At 56.4% G+C, this 21,125-nt stretch overlaps 1 protein-coding gene across 1 annotated transcript in view; it reads right to left on the reverse strand.

The window, feature by feature from the left end:
* Positions 1–5,483: 5,483 nt before the first annotated feature.
* ADAMTS17 (ADAM metallopeptidase with thrombospondin type 1 motif 17) overlaps positions 5,484–21,125 on the reverse strand; it is a 213,173-nt gene continuing 197,531 nt past the window's right edge. Inside the window, exons 20-22 of the mRNA XM_025041234.1 lie at positions 18,869–19,021; positions 9,395–9,572; positions 5,484–8,178 (exon numbers count right to left, since the gene is read on the reverse strand). Coding sequence (XP_024897002.1) covers positions 8,006–8,178; positions 9,395–9,572; positions 18,869–19,021 — 504 coding nt within the window. The 3' untranslated portion in view covers positions 5,484–8,005. The remainder of the gene's footprint in view (positions 8,179–9,394; positions 9,573–18,868; positions 19,022–21,125) is intronic.

Below are 21,125 nucleotides of genomic sequence, written 5' to 3' on the forward strand. Positions count from 1 at the left end.
CGAGGCCTGTTCCAATAACACACCCTTGTGATTCTCTGAGGACGGGAACCGTGTCTCCTTCCCCCTCCCCTTATATGCCAGTCACGCGTGCTACTCGATAAAAGTTCAACTTGCATTGTAAACTGGCCATTTAATATACAAGTCACCACGTAACTTACATATACCATAACTTATACGTTCACATGGGTGTCGCAGCTACCTTGGGAGCCTCTGTCCTAACTGAGTGACATGGCCTCCCTCCAGAGGACGCAGGGACTCTGCCGAAATTGCTCTGGGGCCATTAAATTAGCCAAAAGGGACTATCCCGTGTTAATCCTACGGTCACGCTTCACATGTATGCACTGTATTTGTGTGTGCACGTCCATTAGGTATATACGGGATAAAAATAAAACACCATGTAACATAAGTGGATATATTCTATACTTAACGTCGTAAGAAGGAATACGGGCCAGAACCATTAACACATCAAACCAACACGTTTACACCACTCCTGCCCTTTACTATATCCCAATTGAATAAAAACGGTGTTTAGCTTCCACTAAGCTTTCCAAATATTCCAGTATTTGATGTGTCAATAATTACAAGCGTATGTTGACTTCGCAATATACTATTTTAACGACGTGTTAATACATAGCCATTTTTGGATGGGACCTTCCTGAATTGCTGTTTTATAACTGTCAACTGGCGTATGAAAGCTAACCTCAGGGGCGAGAAAGCTGGTTGCTGCTGATAACATCGTGAGCGGGAGGACTGTTGCGTGCGTGACTGGCATTCACGGAACAAGCGGGAAGCGAGCTCCAGGTCTCTAAAACTTCGAAAGAACAGCTAGTGTGCGAGGCCCCCAGGTGAGTGAATTTTTAAAGGTACTTGATAATCGAGGGCCTCGCCTCTCCCTGCAGATCTCTGAGTGGGACCTCAGTGGGGGTCTTTCCACCTATGACCGGGGCCAAAGTCAGAAGTGGAAAATGAACTTGGAGAGAGTGGGGGAAAAAATGCGCAACGTGGAAGGGGAGAGAAGGAGGAAGAGGCAGATAGAGGGAGGGAGAAGTGAGACAGCAAGACGATAAGCACGAAGGAGGGAGAGAGGAAGAGAGAGAGAACGTGGGAAAACTAGGAGGGAGCCCGCTGGGAGCTGCAGAGACACCCTATTTCCCCTGAGCTTCATCAGGCCGTCCTCCACGTCCATACGCAACTTCTGTGTGCTGGACCATGGTGACTGTCCGTGACTGGCGGGTCCCTAGGTGGCCCTGGTGGCGTGCTGACCCTCGTCCTCACTGCTCTGCTGGAAAGCAGTTCAGCTTTGGCTTGACTGGACTCTCGCTGCCAAGGGACCCTTTGGGTCACTGGGTCATCTGCATTTTTGCTACCGCAGGATGGATTTTCACCCCAGACCTGAATGTTTAGTCTTTTCCAAGGGAAATCTCAGCATTCTCTTAAGAAATTCCAGGAGGAAAACCTTCTAATTTCTTCGTCAATTTTGAATACTATCCCCGGCAATGCAGACCCTGTGTCTGAGAAGCGCTTCGGAGCCAAGGGGATGACAGTTTCACAGCGCCAGGGCGAGCAGCAAGGGCGGTCCCGGGTCCGTGCAAAGGTGACATGGATGGCCCTTGAGTGAGAGAGTCAGACGAAGACAAACGCAAACACCCTACGACTTCATTATAAGTGGAATCTAAGGAACAGAAGAAACGCACAAACAGAACGAAAACGGACTCACAGATACAGAGAACAAACGGGTGACGGCCAGAGGGGCGGGGCGTTGGGGAGCTGGGTGCAAAAGGTGCGTGGATGGAGAAGCACAAACGAGGAGTCACAGCCATGGAGAGTCCAGCACAGGGAACAGACTCAATTATATGCAATGACCAGGTACAGTGCCGCGTGGCTGCTGCAGTGACCGGGGGATGCTTTGTAAATTACATAAATGCCTGACCATTGTGCTGCACGCCTGCGACTCATAATAATAATAAAAGTAAAAAAAAAGAGTGACCCGTCCAGGCACGCGAACTGGTCCCGACAGCTCCCTAAAGCCTCCTGCTCATACTTCTGTTTCAGAAGCACCAGATGGTGGCGCCACAGCAAGCGTCACAGAGATCCTCCCCGAACCAGACTTTCTCATCTCCTGGGTCTTTTCACTCTCCTGTTCCAAAGATAAAATCAAGAAGAGAGCCAGCGGTTCCTAGATCGCCATGGCAACCACCTGGAAACACCTGTCTCTGTTGGCAACCGATGGCTGACGTGGCGGAGAACTTGAAACCTACAAACATCTTATTTTCATTGACTTATGGCTCGTTATGCAGATATTTATATTATTTAAGGTCTATGCAAAACGATCCTTGACTTCAGCTTCTCTGAACGTGATCTAAACATTTCAGACAAGTTGTAACTAGCCAAGGGAACGCGTGGTCACTTCACGCATGCGTGTGCTGGCACCGGGGTCCAGTGACACACAGGAGGGACGAGCCTCCTGCTCCGGTGGCGCTTACAGAAAACAAACATACACAAATAAGAATGTTAACAAAAAACCCCATCTACGAACCCGTTTATGTTAACTCTCCCACTCTGGAATAACACAGGCCCCGAAGGGTCCGCACGGCCCAGACCCTGCACAGAACCCACAAGGACCATGATGTCCAGTTACTCAGACCAGGCGAGCGAGCTGGAGGCCGCTGCACGACGCCTATCCCCTAAACTGGGGAGGGAAGCCCCAGGAGGGCTCAAGGACACGCTCTGTCATCAGCCAAGTGTTTAGGGGTCCAGTGGTCTGGGGTGTGTTAGGCTCCCCCCACCTCCAAAGGAAAAGACGCTTTTACAACCAGCACAAAGCCTCTGGGTGCTGGAGGCCGCGGGACTCACCCCCGGGCAGCAGGAACTGGCCACGTGTGCCAGGCTGGCCTTCAAAAGCGCTGTGCGAGCGATGGCGACATGCTTTCCCTTCCTCTCCTTTTTAAACGGGAAGTATCCACCGCGGTTCTCCCCTGCCGGCCCCGCCGCTTTGTCTTGGGGGTTGGGGGCTGACCCTGTCTCTTTTGAGTTCAGTGCTGTGAAGATGGGACGAATCGCGCAGAACGCCGCACTCGCGGGAGCGGTAGGAGGAGGCTCTGCGCCTGCGCGACCGAGACACCGCAGCCCCCGCAGCCCTGGACTGCGAGCCTCACGTGATGCTGAAACGGCCCGAGACTTGGGGGGCGGGGGGCGGGGAAGGGCGAGTGAATTTTGCCGAAATGGCCACAACAACCCTTCTGACCTCACCTGCTCTTCCAGAGCCTGGCCACTCCTCCAGCAAGAGGTGGGCTTTTTGTCCCCAACCCTTGAGCTCCAGTGGGCTTTTCTGCGACTGCCTCAACTAGTAGAGAGGATGGTAAAAGGGACGCTGTGCAACTTCTGAGTGGTCTGCCCTAGGAGTGACAGAGCTCTCGGGAGCGTCCCCATCTCCCTGGGGCGTTTGTCACTGAAACCCTGCCATCATGCCATCAGCGTAGCCAAGGAGCCCATCAGACAGAGAGCCTGTGGGTGTCCTGGCCCACAGTCCTGGTGGGAGTCCTTATAGCTGGCTTCAGCTGCCAGCCTTCTGAGAATCCCAGCCTCTACTTGGCCACGAGGCCGCCACAGCTGACGCCGTGAGGCACAGAGGTGACCTTTCCTGACCAGATCTCAGGTTTGGGACACCTGTGAGGAGCCGCTGCAGCCCCTTCCATTTCCCTCGGAGAGGTCAGGACGAACACGGAGCTCGAGAGGGAGATTGAGGTTGAATAGGTTAATTGAGGAGATACTGGCAGGTACGTGGTTTTAGAAGTGGAGGGTCTGGGTGACAGCCGTGACCTAGGGAGCAACAGAGAAGGGTGCAGGGCTGAGCTCCGGGCTCTGCGTGACCCAGGGGGCTGGCGGAGAACGCGGAGCCGGAAGGAGGATGAGGCCTCCGGAGACCGGTCCACAGCCGGGGGAAGAGGGTATCGCAAAGGCGGGGGCTGCTGAGAGTCGCTCTTCTCTGCGCCATTGGACACCCCGAAGGTCCCCGGTGACCCGTCAAGAATGCTGTTAGTTCAGTCCAAGGGGCAGAAGCCAGCGGAATGGTCTGGAGATGTGTGAGTTAGGCAGAGCTAGCACGTGACGGACCGAGGCTGGCCTTGCACGAGCGCCCGGCCACCACTCCCACTACCAGACAGAGACCGGGGACACGGATGAGGCACATGTGTGTCTAGAAGTAGGAACGTACGGGCTTTTGCCAAGATGCCTGCAGAGCGAGAGCCGCCGCTGTAGATGGTTCCGACCCCTGGCCCGTGCGGCCTGCGTCCGGAGGATCGACCGGCACCCCGCACACAGGGCTGCCCTCCGCCCGCCTCCCGCCGCCTCGTTCATTCCCTGTCGTCTAGGACTCCGTCGTCTTCCCAGCGGGTCTTTTGTTCGTTTGCGGTGGTTTTCTGGGGCTTTCCAGGCAGTGCCTGGGCCCTGAGAGAAGCCCACTCAACACTTGCCGGCTGAGGGCTCGTCAGTTTCATCGAACAGACGGGACTGCTGTGGGCCACCCAGGCACCCAAGCGGCCTATAGAGAGATCACGCGGCGTCGTGGCTGTTCGATGTGAACCCCCCAGAGAGACCAGAACTCTCAGAAAAGGGAGGAGACCGCCGAACGGGTCCCTGAGGCAGGCGGCTGATTGTTCTGGAAGGTTCATACCCGGTTTGCTGGGAACCGGGGGCTGTGGGTGGTTCCTTGTCTATGACAAAAAAAAAAAAATCTCTTCATGAAATTTCTGGATGCTGCTCCAACACGAGAGGAAGCGTTCTATGTCTGACAGAGCTCCAAGTTCTTGGGTGGGGAGCTTTTTCTCCCTGACACCAGGAGATGACCCCACCCCTCCAGGAGCAGGGGCTGTGACATCTCTACCAAGCCAGGCCCAGATGGGCCCCAACTGGCTGCAGCGGTTCCAGCTATGATGGTGTGGCACCTCTGCCATGTCCCCCGCCTGGGAGAGGACGAGGCGCAGGACTCCAGCTCACACCTGCGGGAAGGGGGAAGCTGTGCGGGCTGTCGGCGGGGCTGGGGTCGGGGCTAGAGTCTGGAGAGGCAGAGCCGCGGGCTGCAGGTGCCCGCTCTGGCATGCCCGGGGCCCGAGCTCCGAGCGAGGGGCCCCCGCAGCAGCAGGGTTCACCGCCCCCCCACGGAGCACGGGCGGCTCTGCCAGCGAGGTGGCTGCTGCTCTGTGTCAGACACAGACGCGCGGCGAAGCTGTCAGAACTCCCTGTCCCCACCCAGGGCTTGGCAACCACACAGGGATGAGGCCCAGGCCCGAGTGATTTAGCGCTCGCTTGGGGACACGCAGCCACCCGCCAGAACTGCATTTACCAGCCACCTCTGACACCGTCCGCAGCTCCCTGCGGCCAGGCCCCGGACAAGCTGTGCGACCACGTGGCAGGGAAGGACACGGCCGCCTTCGCTCAGCGCCCGAGGACTGGTTTTTGTCTTTGACTTCACAGACAGCTTAAAGTTGTTACGGAAAAACATTTTATTAAACATATCCTGCTCGCTTCCAATGAAATGAGTAATTTTTCACTTACAGTGGTGTCCAATGTTTGTCTTCTGCTCTTTTTTTTTTTTCTTTTTCCTTTTAAAACCAGCACCAAACGTCAAACAAAAATACCACGGGTAATGTAAGTTAACTAATGAAAACTATATACATTTGACTCTGAAGAAAAGAGAACAAAGGAATGATATTATTGGCATCGAGGATCTTTCTCTGTGTTCTGATAAAAATCAAGCCACCGTCAGCTGAGAGAGTTTCATTCGCACCAATGAAAGTAGCACCATAAGGTCATAAGACTCCGTAGCTGGTAACACATCTGTGCCACCGAAAAGGTACAGTACTTGAGTGACAGTATACAGGGCATTGTTAACAATGAAGAAACCGTCGCTGCTAGAATCACAGGGCTTCCATGTCCTCTGAACGAAGCGGAACAGGAGTGTCACGATGGCTTCAGCGAAATCAGTCACCTCCTGGGCATCGGCGTGAGCGAACGGGCTCGGGAAGACGTGGGCTTCGGCGAACGCTGGCGTGTTTAACCATAACGGCATCGATCGTTTGCATTCTGAGGGCGGGAGGCCCTTGGCAGGGGCGTCCGGTTGATCCAGTCAAGGTGGCCGGGGACCAGGGGAGGCGTGGACCCAGGCGCTCCAGCAAGCACGGCCACCCCGGCTTCCTGAGCTGGCTGCCCGGCTCTGTCCGCCTGTGATGAAGTACAGAACGTTTGGGGCTGGGAGAAAACTGAGCCCTAGCTCCCCGAGATTGAAGGGTTTTGTGGAAACGGGGCTCTGGGGAGGCTGCTGGCGGCGACACTACGGGGCGGGCGGCTCCATCCTCTCGGCTCCCTCCACCTAAGGAGGTGTCTCCACGCTTCTCTACGTAAAGTCCCCGCCGCCCCTACCGCTTGTCTGCCTCCGGGGTAGTAAAAATCCCAAACCAACGCACAGCCCACGAGGCAGGCTCTGGATGGCGGCGAGGTGGTGATTGTTTTTCTTTCTTTCGGGTATAAACTGACCCGAAAGTTGTGACATCAAAAACACAAACGCAGATACATAAACACAGCACCAATAAATCAAGAAGCACGTGGACGTGACCCCATGGAGAACAGCCTAAGTGACAGCCCTCTGCGATAATGGAGGGGGCCGTGGGCTTCTCATGGCGACGTCCTTGGTCCCTGGCGCCCCTGGGAACGCCCACCAACTTGCTCAGCAAAACAGATCTCCTGGTATCCAGAATCCCTGTTCCCAGGCTGGGGTCCCATCTTCCCAGCGCCCGGAGCGGGCAGGGTCCTTACACCTTCTGTGCTCTCAAAGAGGTCACTCTCGTCATCTCTTCGGGCTCCAGAGAGGGCACAGCTCTGTCATGAGGGCTGGGGGGACGGACCGCAGCAGGGAAAGGCCTTCTGCGGGCTTTTCCGAGTGTCACTCTTGCCCCACGAAGAGGAGGGGGTCAGTACTGACAGCAGGACAAGGTCTGGGCTACAGGGAGGCTTGGTGGGCGTGCAGTGACCCCGGAGGAAACCTGTCCCGTGATGGGCGAAGCAGCCAGGACTGAGCTAGCGTCGCCAGAGGTTCTGATCAACTGCAGAGAGGCGGTCAAGGTCAACGGGAAGCCATCTGCAAGGCGCAAAGCTTTATGATGTGCGAGCTGGAGCAAAGGTCCCCAGAAGGCACACGGAACCGTCCTGAGCGCTCCCCTTCACGCCAGCAAGCAAGCCCACGGCCAAGTTCGCACGTGTCCTGCTCTCGCTCCCCTGCGTGGCGGACATCTGAAAATCAGATGCCTCCCCAGTGCCAAACCTTTCCGGAATATTCTCTCCACGTGGGTGGTGTGCGGAATTTCTTGGCCCTGGTCTCCTCAGTGGCTTATGCAGATTCACTTCCGGGGCAAGTGCGTTCAGTGATGGGCAGAGAGGCAAAGTGCTGATTTCTGTGATGTCACAAAGGGCTCCAGCAGCCAGGCCCTCTCAGGAGAAGCCACCAGCAGAGGCTGGCTGGCATCTGTCCTCCCTGCCAGGGTGTCGCTGGCTTTCAGGATAAAGCCCGATTTCATGTCGAATGTCTCACCTTGGGATATTCGCCCCCATGGTACATCAAGCACCGGGATTCAAACGTCAGAGGAAATCCGAGACAGAGGCACTCGGGGACGTGTCTCTCTTTCGACAGTTGTCGGAAGTGTTCCTTTTGAGGTACACGGAACCTCAGAAACCGTGATTATTGTGGGACTCGTGCCTATTTTTTCCTTATTGTAGAAAGCCATCCAGTGGCTGTTAATATATTAAGTATAAAAGCACTAACGGCAAACGTCAAGTTCACGCTCAAGTTCTATGGGATCGGATCTGGGGGACGGCCTTGTGGGTGAGCGGTGGAGTGCTTTCGGGGGTCCCGGCCGCAGGACCCCTGTGCTCTCGGGTGGGCGGGCTTTCAACCAGCCGCGATGTCAGGAGGCGGACCTTGCACTGGAGAGTCGCGGGACCGCGGAACCGCGTGTCATGAGCTTGGTGACGGCGGTGATGGTGGCTGGCGCATCTTGTTGGCATAGAAGTCCCTACAGGTCTGGCAGCAGCGCTGGTACCACCGCATGTCCTGACAGAGGTTCTTTTCTCGGATGACCCGACAGTACACTGTCCACTGGTCCCGTGTGCATTTGTAGGTCAGAGCGGCTAAGGGGACAGTGGAGAGAAAAAGCCCAGGATTATGGCAGGCACGGGGAGATCACGATGCATGCACAGAGGGCCTGTGGCCTGACGCCCTCAGAGGCCGCCCTCACCAGGTGACCCTGGAGCCTGGCACAGACTGAGGAAGCCATGTCCCCTGCCAGGGCCACTGTGGATGCTGCTTTCCTACACGAGGACCCTGACCACTGGGCAGAGTTTGGTGACCTGGCTGTCTCCTCCGGGCGAGGGTGCGACACACTCTGCTTCTGAGCTAAGTGGCGCTTACTGTTGTTTTGTGGTGGAAGGTGTCACCGCTGTTGGCATTTATGAAACAGAGTGGCACTGGGCAGTGAAGGTCAAAGCGCTCACAAAAGCACGAGGTCACAGCACAAGCAAATGACTCAAATCTTTAGGGTCTTGGTTCTGCGAAGAGGGCGTCCTGACTGAGGGTGGTCTCTGGAAGATATGGGGCGGGGGGAGGGGACTCGTGCATGCGACAGCGGGGTTGAGCCTGGCCAGCTCTAAGACCCCCCAGGGAGGTCACCTAGAAAGCCCCTGAGGCTGGTGGCATTCCAGCGTCAGGGAAAGGGGCTTCGGCGGGAACACACTCTGTGGGGATTTCTGCTCGGAAAAGCAACAGCTCTGTTCACAGATGTCATCGGACCGGTGTCAGACCTTTTTTTTCTTCTTCTTCTTCTGGTGCCACTGCCGGCCGGGGACATGGCCTGCTAGAGGGCCGCTCTGGAGCGCTCAGGGCCAAACTGCTTACGCGAAAGCTCCCTACCCTTAAAGGCGCCACCTGTCAACACCTCTGTTTTCTTCTCAAGCGTCGGCTGAAGAACACATCCCCCCTGCGCACGGCACCAAGTCCTCATGAATGACACCCCCAGATCCTTCGCTGCCAGAAGAAAGCACCTCCCTTGGTCCCCCTCATGCACAGGAACCCCGAAACATTTGAGGAACACTCTCCCGTGCCCCCCTTTGTTGGCGGAGGGGCTAGTGGGATGCTAGGGCTGTGTTTAAGGCCACAGTCTGCAAACATCTTACTCACGACAGGGAATGAAATTCTATCTCTGAAACCTCTCTCTCCGACAGAACCGACAAATGGCAGCTCCCTCCAGGATTCAAATAAGGCTCCAGGAGGGGGCTTTCCAGCCTAAAGGACCCGGCCGGCCGGGGGACAGAGCACCTCTCCGAAGCTGGGGCCAGCAGAGGCACTCACCGAGGCGAGGCGAGGTGATGGTGTTCACATTGATCTTGTCGTTGCAGACCTCCTGGTAGCACTGTCTGTAGGCTGCTGGCTTTGAGAGGGCAGGACACTCGTTGCCGTGGCGCCCGGTGACCTTGTGCATGCACTGTACCACGCGGGACTGCAGGCCCTTCCCACAGGTCGACGAGCACTGCCAGAGACAGGGACAGCCTGAGCTGGGGGCCTGACCTGGCCTGGGGGGCTGTGACGGTGACCCCACGATGTGGCTGCCCTGGGCCCGGCCCCTGTATGTCGTTCTCAGGTGCTTGAAATAACTGCAGGACAACAGGGCTCGGCTGTGCCCCGTTTCACGATGCTATTTCTGACCGTGTGGGTCTCTCCACCTTTCGTGTGGAGCCCTAACCCTCAATGGCATGGCATCTGGAGGTGGCCTTGGGGAGCTAATTAGGTTTAGATGAGGCCTGGAGGGTGGGGTTCCCATGATGAGATCAGGGTCCTCGTAAGCAAAGGAAGAGACGCCAGAGCTCTCTGTGTCCACCACGTGAGGACACAGCAAGAAGGCAGGTGTCTGCAAGCCAGGAAGAGCGCCCTCACCGAGAACCCTGACCTTGGACTTCTCAGCCTCCAGAACTGTGAGAAATAAATGTCTTGTTTCAGCCGCCCGGTCTGTGTATTTTATTATAGCAGCTTGAGCTAAGACAAGATAATTGCTGAAATCTTACTTTACGCTGGCAGCATGTCACCTCCCAGCCCTCAGCCCTGTCGCAGGCAGAAGAGCTGGGCTTTGACATTCTTGAGACGCTGGCCAGGGTGGCTGCTTGGCGTCCTGTCAGGACTGGCCTGATGACCACAGGGGTCTCCCCGGCACTTAGAGCCGCGTCAGGCTCCTGGTCTCTGCCCAGCCCCGTGTGTGGAGAGGCGCCCTGTGATGACCGGGGGTGAATTTCCCACGAGACTGGCGGGCTGAGGCTCAGAGTAAAGTACGTAGAGAAAACGAAGACATGCAACCTGTCTTGCCTCACAGACCCACGGCCTGATGTGGCTCGCAGGCTTAGTTTAGACCCCTGATTCCTGGTGACTGACCCTCCAGCTCCCGCAGACTTGCGTTTGCTCAAACCAGGCTAATGGAGTTCAACGGGCCATCCCAAGCTCCCGAGGAGCGGACTGCACTTCACCACGTGGAGCTGTCAGCTTGCTGCTCCCTGTCCGGTTCTCTTAAATAAGCGTCTCACGGGGAGCCTGCCGGCTCTCGGCTCCTCAGCCCCTGCTCGCTCTCCCAGGAACCCTGGCGACTGTCTCTCCAGTAAGTTGGTCTCTTCTCAGCCAGAGGGCCAGCTCTGTGTGTACCCTCTCTCCATCCGGTGACCCCCAGCACCCCCACAGCCCGTGATTTACGGGGTTCTGCGGGCGCTCCGCAAAATTTGAATAAAGCAAAGGCTGGAGTAAAGGTGGGCAGCTGGAAGGGGAGAGAGGGGGGCAGGGCGCGACCCGCGGATGGGACACGCGGCGAGGATGCCAGGTAGCGTCTGGATCGCGTGTGCCCCCTGCCTCTCCCGCCTCGGGCCTGAGCACGGTCTGTGCTGGAGGAAGCACCCTCTCTGGGGACCTGTGAGGCGTCACCGGGCACAAGCTCGGCAGGAGGCTGTGCTATTACCATCTGTGCCCACACGGGCACCGTCCGCTCGCAAAGGGCTTTAGTACCCCAGGTGAATCCCTGTTTTCCAGTCTGACAAATGGGAGCATTTTTTTTTTTTTTCACTTTAGAAGGATAAAGGGGCCCAGAGGACATGGTGCCCTGAGAGGCCCCAGGCTTTTCAAATCACAAAAGAGGTGAAAACTGGGAAAACCACTGGCCCATTCGAAGCAGGAGGGGCTCCCCCTCGGGGACAGGCAAGGCCTTGGCTTTGCACCTCGCTTCACATCTTCTGGATAAATCCTCACGGCCTTGAGAATTCATGGTGTGTCACAAATGCAGAGTTCCGGGCTCCACCCCGGACCTCGGGGGTTGGCACTGGAACACAGGGGAGTTTGAGGGGCGCTGAGGTGGAGGGATGGGGTCACGTGAGGAGGTTCCCGCCAGGGGGAGACCTTGAATGCGAGACAGGTGCCACAGCAAGGTGACTTCTGCTGGGGGGTGGGGGTGGTCTCTGGGACGGAGGTGGCGGCAGATGGGATCTGTTGCATGGAATTACCTGGGGAGCTTTTACAAATCTTAGTGTCTCAGACCAATTAATCAGCATCTCTGGAGGGCCGCTGGGCACTGGTGGTTTTCAAAGCTCTCCAGGTCACTGCAACCGGCAGCCAGAGCCGTGAACCCCTGACTGACCCTGAACTTCTTTCCACGTCCGGTGTAGAAGAGCAGCCGCTCTCCCTTCTTCCGGTGGAGGAGTTGGGCATTTACACCCAAATACGTGTCATTAAGCAAGAACGGGTATTCAGCCGCGGCTCTGATCGCTGAGTCTAGTACAGGTGACAGGTATGGAGTACAGGTGACAAGTGTGCTCGAATATGAGGGCGCGAAGGTTTTCGCTCCAAATCGTTTTTAGAGAAGAATAAGCTGCTTAACATTTAAGTGAGAACGAATCCTCTCACAGTGCAGGGGCGGGAGGGAGGGGTGCACTTAATTATTCCGTAGAAAGATCAGCAGGGGTATAAAAAAAAAAAAAAGAGGCAAGAAAATTTAATGGTCTCATTCTGGAGGCAGAACTTCATAATCACAAACGGGGGAGGATGGTGTGGGAAATGTCAAATATCATTCACCAAAGCGATCTGGTTAAGTGGGGTACCCGGAGACTGGGAGACCAGACCGACGGGGTGACTAAGGGAAAAGGCTGAGGGCCCCAATGCAGTGCGAAATCCCGTGCGTGCCAAGGCCATGCCAACGCAGTCACAGCAGCACAGAGCAGAACCACGCCCACGCAGGGCAGAACCACGCCCACGCAGGGCAGAACCACGCCCACGCAGGGCAGAACCACGCCCACGCAGGGCAGGACCACGCCCATGCAGGGCAGAACCACGCCCACGCGGGGCAGAACCATGACAATGCAGGGCAGAACCATGCCCACGCAGGGCAGAACCATGCCCATGCAGGGCAAGGCCATGCCCACGCAGTGCAGAACCATGCCAATGCAGGGCAGAACCATGCCCACGTAGGGCAGAACCATGCCCACGCAGAGCAGAACCATGCCCACGTAGGGCAGAACCGTGCCCACTCAGGGCAAGACCATGCCCACGCAATGCGATCATATGCCAACATAGTGTGATCTTATGCCACACCTTGTGAGGGGACATCCAATGAAAGTGGCACATACAGATTCAGAACTATGCGCATCTCAGAGAACGCAGGGGGCAGTGGCCACGCCCACTCTGGTGACCTGAACAGGTGACTCTGAAAGCGGAGTGAGTGACGGACGGGGCAGACAGACATTGCAAACGCAGGGCTGCGCCGTACACAGCTGCTTGTTTTCAGCCGTTTTTGACCTTGTACAAGCTGCGATTTCATCAGGTTCAACTTTATAATGCGCTGGACAGGAAATGGTCATGTTTCTAAATTAAAATACGTAACTTTAAATGTGAATGTATAACTACACGAATAAATTACATATTTTAAGCAGGCATTCGACAAGTCCACCTACACGATTAAAGACTTTTGGATCTAAATTGGTCATAGAATTAAAAAAAAAACAGACAGAACACCCTGCTCCCTGGGAAAACGGGCATTCCCATGTACCTAGGGCCAATTTCTGTGGTTATTTGGCACTAACGAGACTCGCGGGGAAGAGAGGGGTCTACAGACAGCATCGGGACCCCCTTTTCTTGTCAGATCTGGACGTGGACCACCGGCCTGGGGCCACCGCAGCAGACACCCCCGGAGGAGGACGAGCCGGGTGCCCGCACATTTCTTGTTGGGGAGTAGGGGCACCCAGACGAGACGGGCGGTCGTTGGGTTTCTGGGTCCCCAGGGGACTGCACAGGCTGACGGAGAAGACGCCGGTCACTACGCCCGTCTCGCCCCCTGTGGCATCACTGCTACCAGGTGCCAGGCCCCGCCGGCTGGGCGATCAGCCCGGCTGAGTCACTTCCTGGCCAGGACCGCCAGGGTGGGTTTCGATGTCTTTTGCAGGTGTCGCTATTATGTATGTGAAAAATCCAGCAAGGCCTCAACCCTGTGGGTCTATTAACACCAAGTGTAAAATTGACAAGGTCTCCGCCCGGAAATGATCAAGGCCCATCGTAAACCTCAGGTGTTCAGGGGTGACTCTGACCTTGAGGACTAATTTCCCCTCTGATGGTTCTCAGTCTGGGTTCACGTGCTTTAGGGCTGCGTGTGTGTGTCGGGGGGATAGCTTTCATGAGTGTGCAGGCAGGGTAGTGTGTTCACTTGTCCTGTAAGATCTCCCCATAGTGTGGAACAGTCCTGGGGCTGACGTTGGCCGCCGAGCTCAGCGCTTTCATGGGAGGCCCGGAATCAAACACCCAGGTCACCTGATTCACTGTCTTTCCTAGGATGGGTCACCGGCTTCTAATTTTCCAGTCTGGAAGAAAGATCTGCTCCTTGAGGGCTTTTGAGCCCTGGATGAGGTTTTTGCAAAATTTTAGCTGGAGTCCTAGGGGCCGTTGTTTATACAGCTCTGGGCTGTGAGTGGCTTGTACTCACTTGGAAGAACTTTTGAGAACATCGGGTGGCTGCTTATCTGCCTGGGAACCAACCGTGTGACCCACAGAGGCTGTCTCAATGTGTCAGGAGAGAAGACAGGTGACAAAGTGGCACATCCCCAAACTATGCCACTTTCTCTCAAGACTCGTGTGTGTGCGCCTGCGTAAAAGTCTGGAAGGCAAACCGTGGAAACAAGAAATTTGCCATGCTGTCATCTGGTTTGTGGGACTAATTCGTCTTTTCTGTGTCTTCTAGAATGAGACAGAATTACCTATATGATTAAAAATAAAAGTAGAAGACTCTTGCAACGACTCGTTTTCCACGCTGGCTGTATTTCCATTTGAGTGGAGGGGGTGACTAACCAGCCTAAAATCCACACGTAACCCCACCTTCCCTGGGGTGGGCCTGTTAGCACGCTGCACCTACTCACTAGCTGTGTGACTTTGGGCAAGTTACTTACCCTGTCTGAGCCTCGGTTTCTTTACCTGTGGCATAAGGATAATAAAACCTTCTTTGCAGAATGGTTTCTGTGATCAGAGACAGTTTGGAACAGGTGCCTAGCTGGGAGGCTGGGGTCGAGTGGGCCCTCGATAAGCACTGCTATTATTATCGACAACAGCAAGCACAGGGCCGAAAGCAGAGAGCCGACCAGGGGGTCCCTGGGGCCCGGGGAGGTACACTGACACCTGGCCTTCTCGCTTAGCTCTCCCTGGGTGGCCAGGCCCGTCACCAGGCCTCTGCAGGCAGATGTGGGTGTCCATCTGTTCCTGGCTTCTGAGCCAGATGACCTCCGGGAGCACAACAGAGGCCGATGTGGCCCCAAAGACAAATGTGACCCCGGACAGGTCTGAGGGCCCCTTCTTGTGACCTGAGCTTGCTGCGGGAAGGATGGCACAGGCTCAGAAAACAAAATTCCATCTCGGCCTCCCCTCAGCCTCGGCTTTAATTAAACAGCGAGGAAAGGCAGCGTCTCTGATGGTATCAAATTAGCCCCAAGCGTCGCAGCCGAGCCATTTTTCAGGCGTTTAAAATCCAAGCAAACAGGTCCACAGAAAACATATCTGGTCTTGTTTGAAGCACAAGACCTCAGCGCTGCGTGTTTTTTTTTAAGTCGCTCGTTACATTAACGTTTCATGTGGCTCCCCAGGACACGGGAAACTGAGACAAAAATGGGGTGAGCAATAAATCCACCAGAAAAGCTCCTCGTCAGACGAGCCTGATGAAAAAGCGCAGCCCCTCACGCCCCTCCCCCAACCCCAGCAAGCGCCCGCAGCCCCGCATCACAAACAAGGCCTGGTGACCTGCCACCCAACCCACGGTCCCCTTCCTTAGCTCCGAGAGGGAGTCAGAGACACCTGGGGTGGAAGTTCTACCGGAAAAGCAATAATAAAATTAAAAGTTTTTGGTGCACAGAGGGCAAAAGGTTCATGGCGACGAAGGAGAGAACTATTTGCTTCGGCCTGTGATGCACATTCTAAAGGGCTGATGCGAAACCGAAAAAGAGACCTCCCTCCCCGTAGATGAGTTTCCTGTCCATCTGCTCCTGGACCCAGGTGACGACATCGTGCAAGCATTCCTGGCCTGGCTTCTCTGGAGTAAGGATAATCATAAAACGCTAACGGTGGCCACAGGGCCCGATTCCTGCGCGCCGTCCGCCAACCGCGAGCTGGCACCGGCTTCGCATCCACTCTGCGCTCCCGACGCGCGAGGCCCGCGCTCCTCACGGCCAGGCCACACCGCCCCGAGCAGGGAGGACCCTTCGCTGTCATCGCATGGGGGCCAGCCCTCGTGACAGGTGAGGACGCCCTTGTCCCTTCTCACGGCTGCAAAATCACGACTATAAATAAGACCCGATCCCAGAGGGAGGTCTTGAGAATTAGCTAAAAGAGGCTGTGAAAATCTCAGGAAGAGGAAAATGTTGCAGGAAAGCTTAATGCACGGAAGATTTCTGGGGCCCGCAGAGCGGGTACAGGTGGACCCTCCCCAGGCTGTGGGGCGAGCAGGAGGCCCGGTTAGGGTGACACGATGCGGGGTGGGGGGAGGGCGAACCCTCCCTGTGCCATGTGCCCACCCCGTGTTCTCACTGAGTCGTTCTCCGAGGGGCCAGCCTGCCCAAGAATGAGAGAGAGAGGGGGAGGGAGGGAGAGAGGGAGGTGGGGGTGGAGAGAACACCCCCACAGTAACTCCATTTTCCGTGTGTCTGACAGGCACTTGGCTGGTGAAATGTCAAAAGCTCTTCAAAAGCATTTTTGACAGATTTCCCCCGACTTGGCACGGGCAATGCGAGCCTCGGGAGCTGCCGAAACCTGAAACAGCAGGTTTAAACAATGAGGAAAATCCGCACGGTCTCTGCTCCAGCCTCGAGACTGGAAAAGCTTTCTTAGATACGCGCGTGCACGCGCGTGCACACGCGTGCACACGCCTCCCCCTTCAACTCACACTCCCTTTCAAACTACTTCTTCCTCCTGTTCTCAGCCTCAGCTTCGGGTTTTACTCCGATTCTCTGAATTTGCAGCTTGCTGACCTACAGGTTCTGGCTGAGACACTATAGCCAGGGGACCAGAAAGCCGAAGGGACCCCCGACGACTTGGGCCGCTTATCCTGACGGCTCTTGATTCTGGTTGGCGGGCCTGGAGCCCAGGGGCCACGCTCACTGTCCCATCGGCGACTGTTTCAAAGACCCTCCACCCCCGTTGGAGCCTCTCGGAGCCTCTATTCCCCCGAGATGACGACCCTGGCTCGAGGGCCTGGTGCCAAGAAGCACAGAGGGACACAGCACAGAGGAAACAGTGCCAGGTGGCCCAGACCTGAACCGACCGACCTCATCCCCGCTTCCTGCACCCTTCACTAGTGCAAGGCTGTGTTCCGCGTGTGACCATGGGGACCCTTCTAGCTCCCCCGGAATAATGACAGCTTCATTCCAATGCACAGCTGGACGTCTGCAGACCAGACAACGAGATTCTGCCTGTCACTGTGCTGGACGCTTGGTGACCTGTCAGGCAAGCTTTAGATGATTCTGTCACAGAACGCTTTCTGACCAGAACCTAAATGATTGACATCTCGCCTCTGGGACACACTGGTGGCCTTTCCCAGGCTGGGTCTGGATGTGCCTGGTTTTGAGACACTGATTGGTGTGGGTCTATAAGAGGCTGGGCAGCCCCACTGATAAGAGAATGTTAGCTCAGAAAGCCCCAAAAACGTGAACACTGGGCAGTAGGTCTGAGGCAAGGAGACAGGCTTAGTCACCAGAGCGCTAAGTCACACAAGGTACTAGCACCTTGAAGGCTCCGAGCAGCTCTGAGCAGCAGGCAGGGCCAGCGTCCATGCTTCCCATTTCAGAGATAGAGAGACCGAGGGCCAGAGAGGTCAAGACTCATTAATTGGTGACCTGGAGCTGTAAGTGGGCCTCTTAACCACTCTATCCCGAGACTCCACGTCCTAACGGCGTATTTATTTTGCGAGGGCCTTCATGCGAAGCCTCCCCTTCCATGTAAGAATCATCCAGGCAGCTCCATACTAAGCTTTATTACATTCATATGTTTGATTTTTGGACAAACTGGATTGTTGGCTTCGGTTCTGTTGCTTTGGTCAGATTTTCTGATCCAGGAGTAAATAGAAAGGAGGTGATTTTGGTCTTCCTCAAATCCACTGTGATCAGATGCTGCACTGTCACACAGCCAGGCAGCTGGAGCCTGAGAAATGTGGATTTTACGTACTCCGAGGGGGAGTCTGTAGTCTGACCTACATGGGGGATGGCGCTTCTGCAAAGACCAGATTCCAGTAAGTTCTGCTTTCCAACCGACTAACCATTCCTTCCTCCTTAAAGCAGAGCACACACCACGTTCCCTGCCAGAGCCAAGCAGGTAAATCGAAGCCCCAGGCGGCTGCAAGGAGCCTGGGGAGCCGGAGACCCCGCGGTCCAGGGAGAGGGGCCGGCGGCCGCGCGAGGACCCAGGCCACGGTGCCAGGTTGCCAGATTCTCAGAGAGAAGCCCAAATCCGAGCTTTCGGGTGACAGTTCCCTGCGTTTAAACGTTAGCAGCTAATTTCAAAACGTTTACAAGATCGTGCAGCCCACGTGACACAACAGTGGCTCTTGGGCCACCCGTCTGCAAGCCTTTGAGGGAAGAGACAGCCAGAGAGAAACGGGGAGGTGTTTTCGGTGGCTGAGAGCAGAAGTCGACACGAACGCTCTCCGTGCTCTCGTTCGAGATTTGGACGTTAGGAAATTCCATTAGAAAGTTTACAGTTTGGGGGAAAAGGCTCTTTAGAAGAACTACCTCGGGCGGTTCTCACACGTGACAACAGCACTTAGCTCTCAGTTGGCGGGAACCGGGAACTCGTCAGAGACACCAGGTGAATGAATGGAAAGGATTAAACAGCAAAGATCGTTTTTTTAAACTCATTTGAATGCTGCCTAATCCTGCCGCCCCAACACGATGCACGATCTCCATGGCGGAGAAGGCTCCTGCCTTCTCCCGCCCGCCCTCACCTAAGCATCCTGGACACGACGAAAGTGCTGTGCGCCCACGAGCCCCCTGGGTGTGTGTCTCGGCCGAGGCTGCCTGGCCGATGCGGGGCCCCTGTGATGGCAGCATGACCAACGACCCACGGGGTGCTGGGCCACGGCTTTGCGCTCTGGGGGCCAGTCGGTCCCCTTAGAATTGCACGCTGTGTGGTGGGGTCACCGGCAGGTGCGGGGTTTGGAAAGCGAGCGGTCAGACCGGGGTCACGGCCGTGAACCGGGCCCGTGAGGGGGGCGCGTTCCTGCCCCTGAGCCCCGCCCCGCACGGCCCTGGGCGGGCGGACGCGCATGCGCGCTGGCCTCACCTTGGACCAGTCCCCCGTCTTCCACTCGTAGCAGCCGCTGTGGTCTTCGCAGGCCTCCTCTGCTCTGGGCCGCGTGGAAGCATCGCATTTTCCCTGTGAGTTGGTGCACGTCACGGTCCGCTTCCGCGTCCCCGCGCCGCAGGTGGCCGAACACTGCAAGACACCACTGAATATGTAACCCGGGCCGGTTCGGCTCAAGTCCCGACACCTAGGAAGTCCCCACGAGCTGCCAGGCCCAGTGCTGGGGACGCGAGGAGGGTGCTGGGTTCGTGTCCTTCAAACCTCCTGGTCTTATGCACAAGGTCCCAGCTGGCCCCCAGGTCCATGGCCCCCAGTTACAGGACCCCAGGTACAGGATCCCCGGGTACATGACCCCCGGGTACACGGCCCCCAAGTACACGGCCCCCAGGTCCACTGTCCCCAGGTCCACGGCCCCCAAGTACACGGCCCCCAGATACACTGTCCCCAGGTATGTGGCCCCCAAGTACATGCCCCCCCAGGTCCATGGCCTCTGCAGGGCCAGACCGGGGCAAAGGCACCAGCTCTGGGTGAAAAATGGCGTCAGCACCACAGGTGACTTTTACATTTGGCAGCTGGCGGCCCTTGCAACGACTATTTTAATGGTGGATGCCAAGAACGGTCACAATGTTCCCTTACTTCCCGGGAGACGGGGCAAGGGACAGTGTGTGGGGGGGACCTGAGTAGGGCCTGAGGGGCGACGACGATGTGCCAGTGCTGAGTCCCGAGTCCCACGGCCTCAGGCAGCAAGATGCATGGAAGGAGTGACAGAGGCTGAGGAGTGGCAGGTGCAGTGACGGGGGACCCGCGGGGTGGGTCGGAGCCCCCTCCTGGTGCCACCACCTGGAGCTCAGGAAGGGACAGTGTCCAGGCTGGCAAGAGGGCTTCCCCACGTCGAAACACAAAGCAGAAGGAAGCCCAGGCAGAGCGGACTCGTGACCTCGGGGGCGGGGGGGCAGGGAGGAGAAATGAGTGACAGTGTGCATGAGCTGGCCAGCTATCAGAGGTGACATGGCCTGTGGAGCTGGTGTGCCAGGTGTGGAAGCCCCGTCCCCACTGCCGAGCAAGCACGTGACTCACAGAGATGGTGGCCTGATGACTGCGGTCGGCCAAGCTGTGCAGACACGAGGAGACTCAGGCTGCCCGGGAGACGCTGGGGGCCATTGCCTCCCAACAGTGGGGCCCAGCGCTCTCATCGGTGGGGGGTGGGGAGGCGGTGCTCACGAGCAGCAGGGGTGCAAAACGGACCCCAGCAACTCTGAGTTCAGACTTGCTTGATGTGTCTGTAGCTGACTTTTTTCAGCTATAACAAACTTGACGTCTGAAAAAATGCCTATAGGACAAATGTTCTTTGTATTTCTGTGATTAACAGTTATTCTAACGTTACCTAGTTTTTTTTTTTCCCATGAGTTTAATTTAGCTCTCTGTCTGAAGGTCCCATTGGGCTTTTTTCTTTTCTTTTTGAGGTGAATTTAGCTCGGCTTGTATTATTAGAACACACGTGTGTCAGAGCTGGTTGTGGTGTCTGCCACCTGGGGAGCTGGGAGAGCGCGTGCGTTTTCGCCCACGTGTGGCCGGTTTTAAGGGACCTCGGAGGCGAGGATCAGCCCACGGCAGGCTTCGCCCACTGGGCCGCCTGGGCAGGGTGCGTTGGGGCCAGCAGGGCTGCTGCTTGGAGCCCCGGGCTGTCCCCTGACCATTCCGCCAACTACATCCTCACCACTTGGCTCACAGACTCCTCCCTGATACCGATGCTCACACCCCTGGCCTCATCTGCAGCCGTCAGCCCCCTCGCCACTCCTGCCCGAGTCTGACTCTGCTCTGTGCTCCTTGCTGTTTTCCCTTGAATTTCAAACACCGAACGTCCAGCCTGTTTCTTGACCAAACCATGGCTCGTGCCCACGGGCTGGGACAGCGTTCAGCTTCTCTCCAGGCTCCCGACCGAGGGAGGGGGCCCGCAAGCTGACGACAGGAGAGAGTCACTCGCTACCTTTTGCTTCCTTTGTTGACATCTGCTCTTCATTCTAGAAGCTAGGAAGAAGCCGGGGGCAGACGCTGAGAGTGATCAGCACTGCTGGCTGAATAAAGGTGCTCCCTGTCGATTCAAATTCTCCCGTGAGCAATTTAAACCTAAGCGTTGCCAGGGGGATCAATGTCAGAGGGCCTTGAGCACGTGGCACAAGTGGCAGAAGCGCCAATTTTCTGAGCAAATCTTCACGGCGGCGGCGGGGGCGGCGGG

The sequence above is a fragment of the Pteropus alecto genome, unplaced genomic scaffold (assembly GCF_000325575.1).
Source record: "Pteropus alecto unplaced genomic scaffold, ASM32557v1 scaffold59, whole genome shotgun sequence".
NCBI lineage: Eukaryota > Metazoa > Chordata > Mammalia > Chiroptera > Pteropodidae > Pteropus > Pteropus alecto.